General features: G+C 40.0%; 1 protein-coding gene across 1 annotated transcript in view; it reads left to right on the plus strand.

Moving 5' to 3' along the window:
* Window positions 1-6,022, plus strand: part of brinp2 (bone morphogenetic protein/retinoic acid inducible neural-specific 2) — a 107,158-nt gene extending 101,136 nt beyond the window's left edge. Inside the window, exon 8 of the mRNA XM_057333004.1 lies at window positions 158-6,022. Coding sequence (XP_057188987.1) covers window positions 158-1,277 — 1,120 coding nt within the window. The 3' untranslated portion in view covers window positions 1,278-6,022. The remainder of the gene's footprint in view (window positions 1-157) is intronic.
* Window positions 6,023-7,034: the final 1,012 nt, after the last annotated feature.

A 7,034-nucleotide genomic window follows, 5' to 3' on the forward strand; every position in this document is an offset into this window, starting at 1 on the left:
AACGCTCATTTAGCACAAAGAAAATAGAGCGACGTCAAGTCCTGAACGAAGGTTACTCGAACAATTTTTGACGTCAACGATGTCTTCATTTAGTAGAGCTTAGACAGTTATTTGCACTGGCTAATCATATCTGCAATTATCATGTTTTCCCCTGCAGGACTCTGGCTTTTTGGCTGAACAAAGCCCAGTCTCTGTTGTACTGCAGCGAGCATGGCGTGCATGGCACCTTCTCCGAGCAACTGCAGGGCTGCATCTGTCCCGCAGACCAACGCAACGTCTGCCAGGGCACCGTTCCCTGTAGGGTCGGTGAGGGGACCCTCTGCTCGTCCTGTGCCCCAGACAACATTACCCGCTGCGGCACATGCCTCCCAGGCAGCATCCTCCATATGGGCTCCTGTCGGCCCAACATTGCCAACTCTTTGGACCACTACGTCAACTTTGACTTTGACATGCCAGACGCGGAGATGCGTTACCTCCTCCACAGGTTAGACAGCCGTATGGAGGTCCACGCCATCTACATCAGCAACGACGTGCGCCTGGGCAGCTGGTTCAACCCAGCATGGAGGAAGCGCATGCTGCTCACCCTGAAGAGCAACAAGAACAAGTCCAACCTCATCCATATGTTGATGGGGATCTCGTTCCAGATCTGTTCCACCAAGAACAGCACGCTAGAACCCGTGCCTGCAATCTACGTCAACCCCTTCGGGGGCAGTCACTCGGAGAGCTGGTTCATGCCCATCAACCAGCAGGACTTTCCAGACTGGGAAAGAACTAAACTGGATTCCTCGCTCCAGTGCTATAACTGGACCCTCAATCTTGGCAGCAGGTGGAAGTCCTTCTTTGAGACGGTGCACATTTACTTGCGCAGCCGCGTCATCACGGACGATCCCATCGTCAACGAGACCCTTTTTTATGAACCGCTGGACCTGGACGACCAGTCGGCCAATCTGGGCTACATGAAAATCAACAGCATGAAGGTGTTTGGCTACAGCATGCACTTTGACCCAGAGGGGATCAAGGACCTTATCCTGCAGTTGGACTACCCGTACACGCAGGGCTCCCAGGACGCGGCCTTCCTCATGCTTTTGGAGATGAGGGACCGCATCAACAGGCTCTCTCCACCGGGAGCCCAGCCGTTGGACCTCTTCGCGTGCCTGCTGAGGCACCGGCTCAAGCTGTCCTCCAGCGAGGTTGTGCGCATACGGGAGACGCTGCAGAGTTTCAACGCCAGACTCCCTAATTCATCCGAGCCAGAACTCAGCCAGCTGTGCAGCTAGCTGGAATGAGTCCTCGTCGCTCATTTATGCCTGCGTGTGAGACTGTATTTGTAAATGAGATGAGAGAGGGAAAAGAAATATATTGTCAGTGTGTGCGTGTGTGTGTAAATGTTTGTGGATGAGAGTGGCTTTGAAGCATCTTCCTTTGGGAACCGGTTTTAACAAACAGCATTTTCAATGGACTGATATACTGTAGGAGCATAGAAGCTGTTGAATATTCCCTCACTGGGAAAATCTTGTTGAAGAAGAGGGAATCTAGCCTACGGTCAGATCTACTCAGTGTCTTTGAGTAAGGGTTTCCTTTGATAGAATGGGGATTTAACTTAAGGGGACTGCCTACTCGATGATCCTGATCAAACATGGAAAGAGAACATTTTAAGCGAAAATATACTGTATACCTGCATTTTCTTAGCACGTACAGTAAGGGCTGATGCCGAAGGTCTTTTTTGGCAATGTCATTGTTTGAAAAGCAGAGAATCGACGATAAGGATTACAATCTGTAACGTTTGGTAGAACAGTTGTGGGAGAACAGAACGGTTTTAACAATCGACAAATAATTCAATCCTTGCTTTTCTATTTTATCTGGAGTCGCAAATCCTGTATCGTGAGATCTGTATATCTGTATTTAATGTCGAATTGAATGCCAGAATGTCGGACAGAAATTTCTTTGTATTCAGAGATATGGGCAAACCAAAAGATGAACATGAAAGTAAATTCATTGGCAACATTTCTATGTTGTTTTTTTATGTTCACTGGAGTCTCTTTTAAGGAAATAACGTTAAGGTAACATACTTACAATATCGCTTTGAAATCGATTTGTGGACAGCTTTGTAAATATTGCTCCATCTCATTCAAGAAAAGATTCACAGCGCTTCTTGGATATATACAGATAAACACCTGTATTTGTACTTTTTTGAAAGTGCAAGACCAAAAAACAACACTTCAACACAAAACAATTGCCTTATGAAGTGAAGTCTCTGTTCTGATATCAAAGCACACTTGGCTGTATGTGTCTTTCTCTCTCTCTCTCTCTCTCTCTCTCTCTCTCTCTCTCTCTCTCTCTCTCTCTCTCTCTCTCTCTCTCTCTTTAAAATCTCTTTAAAATACTATCTCTGAGCTTTTTCAGTAGTTCTTGTTATTTTCCTCTATATTAAATTCTCATTTCAATTCCAGTGACTTTTAATCTGTACATTTTTAATTGAAGTATTATATGAGAAGTGCATTTTGTGTCATCTATGTGCAAATACAGAGTTACATTTACATTACCTGATTCAATAGCTTTGTTTCTTGCAGACATTTTCAATGTTTTTTCATTATACAAAATCCTAGATGTGACCGAATGTATTTTGACATCTCTGCATTTAGAAGCACTTCTTTGCTCTCAGGATTTAATAAGCGAATCACGTAAGTGTTTTGGATTAAGTTACTTGGGTTGTAGCATTTGTCAACGCAATCCGCCACACAATTACATCCCCTGACAAACAAAAGCTTTTAAAACTCCTTGAATAAAACTGGAATGTCTATATATGCAATATACTGTATATGCATCTACATAAAAATGATATTCTGACATGAGATGAATGCTTTAATATATAAAGATCAACTTCTACAGTGTGAGAAAAAAATAAATAATCAAAAAGTGTCATTTATGCAGTTGTCATGGAGAGTGGTAGGGTCGTCTCATGCGCTGTCACAGTATATCTGACTCTGTGCAGTCTATAACTGCAATGAATAAACATTCTCACGTAATTCGTGGGATGGAAATCACAGGGAGTCTGTAAATATTCGTTGTTTGTCCCAATGTCTGAGATGGGATTCAGTTCTTGCCCTTCAACGAAGACAAAGTCCAGACAGTGAAGGACATCTAATCAATCACAGCGACCATGTGTAGAGCCACACCGCCTTCTGTTTCAGAAGATATAAACAATGTGAATATTTTAGAATTGATCATGGCTGAAACGACAAAGGTTACAGTGTGCTTTTAGGTCAGACTTGATTATAACTTTTAATAATCAAATCATTAATAAACATTATGTAATGCTTCTGTATGTTTTCTAACTACTGAATGTATAGTGACGTCTAAAAGTCTGAGTCCACCAGTGAAATTACTTTTGCCTCAAAAATGAGAACATTTGACAGGTCCCCTATTTGCTGTAATGACAACATGCACTGGACTGGCATGAACTCCACGCCAAACTCATCGTTCATTTGTTTTAAATATGTAAAAATCCTAATGCTATGGTTTAAAATAGATTCTGAATCACAGGCTCTTATTTTGTTTTTGGAGGTCTCTTTGTATTAATCTATAAAGCATTACAGTATATAGTCACAATGTCATTTGTAGTTAAATTTCAAATAAAAATGATTGAAAATGGACTAAAATTATGTAATGATTTACATTTACATTCATTCATTTGGCAGACGCTTTTATCCAAAGCGACTTTCAAGTAGGAGAGCATTTCTGTCGGGACCACTGTCGTCAATAATTTAACGATAGCATATATTTAGTTTGGCGGAATGAAACTGTTCTGGGCAAACTCTCTGCCCGTCCATGCAGCCTTGCATGGACATAGCAGGAGCGCAGCAATACATGTCCCCCCCCACCCCCCCACCTGGGGAACCAGAACAGTTCCTGATGCGTAACAGGATTAAATTAAAAGATCCGAAGATACAGGCAGATAAGGAGGGGATGGAGGTGGGTTTTAGGTGCAACACGATTAAGCAGCTGATAAGGAGCAAAGAAATGCAACTTAAATAGGACGCAGTCTAGTGTGTGTTGTATGACTATTGGTTAACGTTGATTAGCTGCACCTGATGTGATCAGCTGATGCAAGCTGAACTCACGTGACCTGCCAGAACTAACGCTACGCTTGATTTTGTCAACGCGCTAGTTAGTTTACAAGGCCATGCTACTAGGAGGATTAAAGCTGGAGTAAGCAAAGGAGAGAATGAACAGCAAGATGATATTTTTGTTCAATTGCTGAGCTTTCAGTGTTTTTAAAAATGGCTCAAATTAATTAATATAATATATTAATATAAAATTAAAATTCACAATTATATCTCGACTAAGAAAGCTTATATATTAATATATTTTTTAATACGACATAAAAACTATTACTGTGTCAAAGGAAACATGTCTAATCCAGCCATTTCTTGATTCAATTTTCTTTTTGTAATATTGTACTCTTGGATTTCACTTGAAAGTTGTACTTTTACCTTCAACGTAGGCCAGACAAAATTCCCATAATACTCTCCAGCAAAAAAAAAAAAGATGTATTACTGTAACAGTTTCAAGTAACCTTGTTTTTATTTCTTTGGGAATTCACCAGAAGTTGTATTCTTATTTTGCTCCTTAGATAGACAAGATTATGCTTTTTTAGAAACACGTCAAATGTGACCTATTTTCAGCCTCTCTGCATGCAGTTTCAATGATTTAAGACTAAAATGTGAGGCTTTTTTCAGAAAACTAGTTCTCATTAGCATACTTTAAAAAAACAGATCCTCAGATGCACACAGTAATACAGTAGGCACAGGGGGAGAAAACAATTATTCGCTATGAAATCATTACATAATTAATTCCAACTCATATTTTAAGTCATTCAAAAAGGCATGTAGTCAAACTAATACAGTTCCTGGTGTTTTGGGTTCATACTAACTGCTGAGTGAACACAGACACGTGGAAAAACCTCAGCAATGTTATTTCAGAGCTTTAATGCTCTTGATTCTGGGTGCAATCATTTTTTTCTCATCAATCTTTAAACTTCATTTTAAAGCCCTTTTTTATGTTACACTTCAGATATCCAGACACTTCAGTCTGTATAAATGCAGCCTTCCAGACAGCTTTAAAACGCTTTAAACATCAAGCGTCAGAAATTGTATCTCTATCATTTCATAAATGTGGTGTCATTCCGGTGCTGTGAATATTTTTAATGCCTGTACCTGCAAAGATTTTATTAAAATATTTCATCTCAGATGTCTAGGGTCATGACTCCATGCGTTGCTTTTTTATGAAGGGATCAATGTTCAGAACCAAAGTGCCGAGTATAAATGGTTTGAGGAAGAAACAGTACAGCTCAGTTAAGAGCATATGGTAGAAACAAAAACAATTCTGTTAGCTGATTGTTTATGGTGTCAAGGATTCTGTGCAGTCAGATAGGCATTGAGGCCATGAAATGAAACATGATCTTTATACTCTTAAAAGCAAGTGTCATATCTTTTCTACCACTATTATCTCACTTCTTAATACATTTACAACTTTGAGATTGAAATTTTAAAAAGGCTTACTGTTGTGGTTTAAAGGTCCAGTTTGTGAAATTTAGCAGCATCTAATGGTGAGGTTACGAATTGCAACCAACTACTCACTCTATCCTCCCTTTTGAAGCACTACGGTGGCTGACACAGGACAATCGTGTTTTGCTTATTTGCCGAAGGAGATAAGGTATTTACGAAACATGCTCTGTAGAGCAGTTTGACCATTTAGGGCTACTGTAGAAACAACATAAAGAAAAAAATAAAACATTAACCCTCTCTCTTTCTCTCAGCAGGTAGTGGTCTAGCTTTTGTTGGAACTAACTTTGTATTAGCACCTATTGTATTATTGCTCCTGTATGACATATCACTTATTGCTTCCTGAACTCTTTGTAAGTCGCTTTGGATAAAAGCGTCTGCTAAATGACTAAATGTATATGTAAATGTAATAATGAGTTCCATGTAAGGGGCCCGCGGTGTATGTAGATAGACCATTCTAAGATAATAAAAACATAAGTGAAATGTGTGTGAACAGAAGTAAAAGCATCACTCTGTTGCTATGGGAACGTATCCTTATGCAACCATAGACTACTAGTCTGTACTGTGTATTACGGTTTTCCTTCATTAACTTCAATTAGATTTAGGTCGACAGCTATGTGTTTATGGGAGTGGCTGTTTTGCCCTGAGTGACTTCTTCCTACTGACTCCATATGTTCCTGCTGGAACATGATTCCTGTGAGGAAGCGGGTAGATAAACAAGAGAGAGTACAAAATATAATCCGACTTCGACACACCACACTGCAGAGCAAATACATTCTTTCGGCTTCTCCTGTGTGCATTTGTAAGGATTCAAAGTAAGATAAGACACCACAACATTGAACACACAGAAAACTGAAAAAAGTTAACAAGATAGGTTTCCACGAGTACTGAGAGTAGATACATTATGCCAGATTATTTGTTCCTTGCAAACTGTTTTGTGAAGAAATGAAAAGGTCAACACTAGTCAAGGAATAGGAAATTGGCCTGCTGACGTCAACAGAAATGTGTGAATCGATATATGGCTGGGGGTTGATAATACAACACTAGGAGTCTTGAAGGACATTTTGTGAGGAAGAAGAGCCTGAAGCAAATCTGACATCCCATTTAATGAATAGAAATAATGTCTCAGAGGAATCTGCTCCGTGGGGTGGGAGATAAAGGGGCTGCAGAACTCAAATCTTTCACCCCACGTGAGTAATAACACTATGTTACTCAGCAACGAGTGGTTTGAATATACGAGAGGATCCAACGTCCAGAGAACCAAGAACCTCTGAAGAAATTCTCTTGTAGTTGCTTAGCACTACATTTTTAATAGAATTTGTCTCAATGTGTGTCAGCTCACTAGACCTTAGTCACACCAAACATTAATGAGCAACTAAAAGCTCTCCTAGTATAATAAGGCTCTTCCACTGGTTTCTGTTCTGCTGATAACTGTGATTCCCTTTCTGTCGGTCTCGACGTTGTGTCGAG

Source organism: Triplophysa rosa, linkage group LG5 (assembly GCF_024868665.1).
Source record: "Triplophysa rosa linkage group LG5, Trosa_1v2, whole genome shotgun sequence".
Lineage (NCBI taxonomy): Eukaryota > Metazoa > Chordata > Actinopteri > Cypriniformes > Nemacheilidae > Triplophysa > Triplophysa rosa.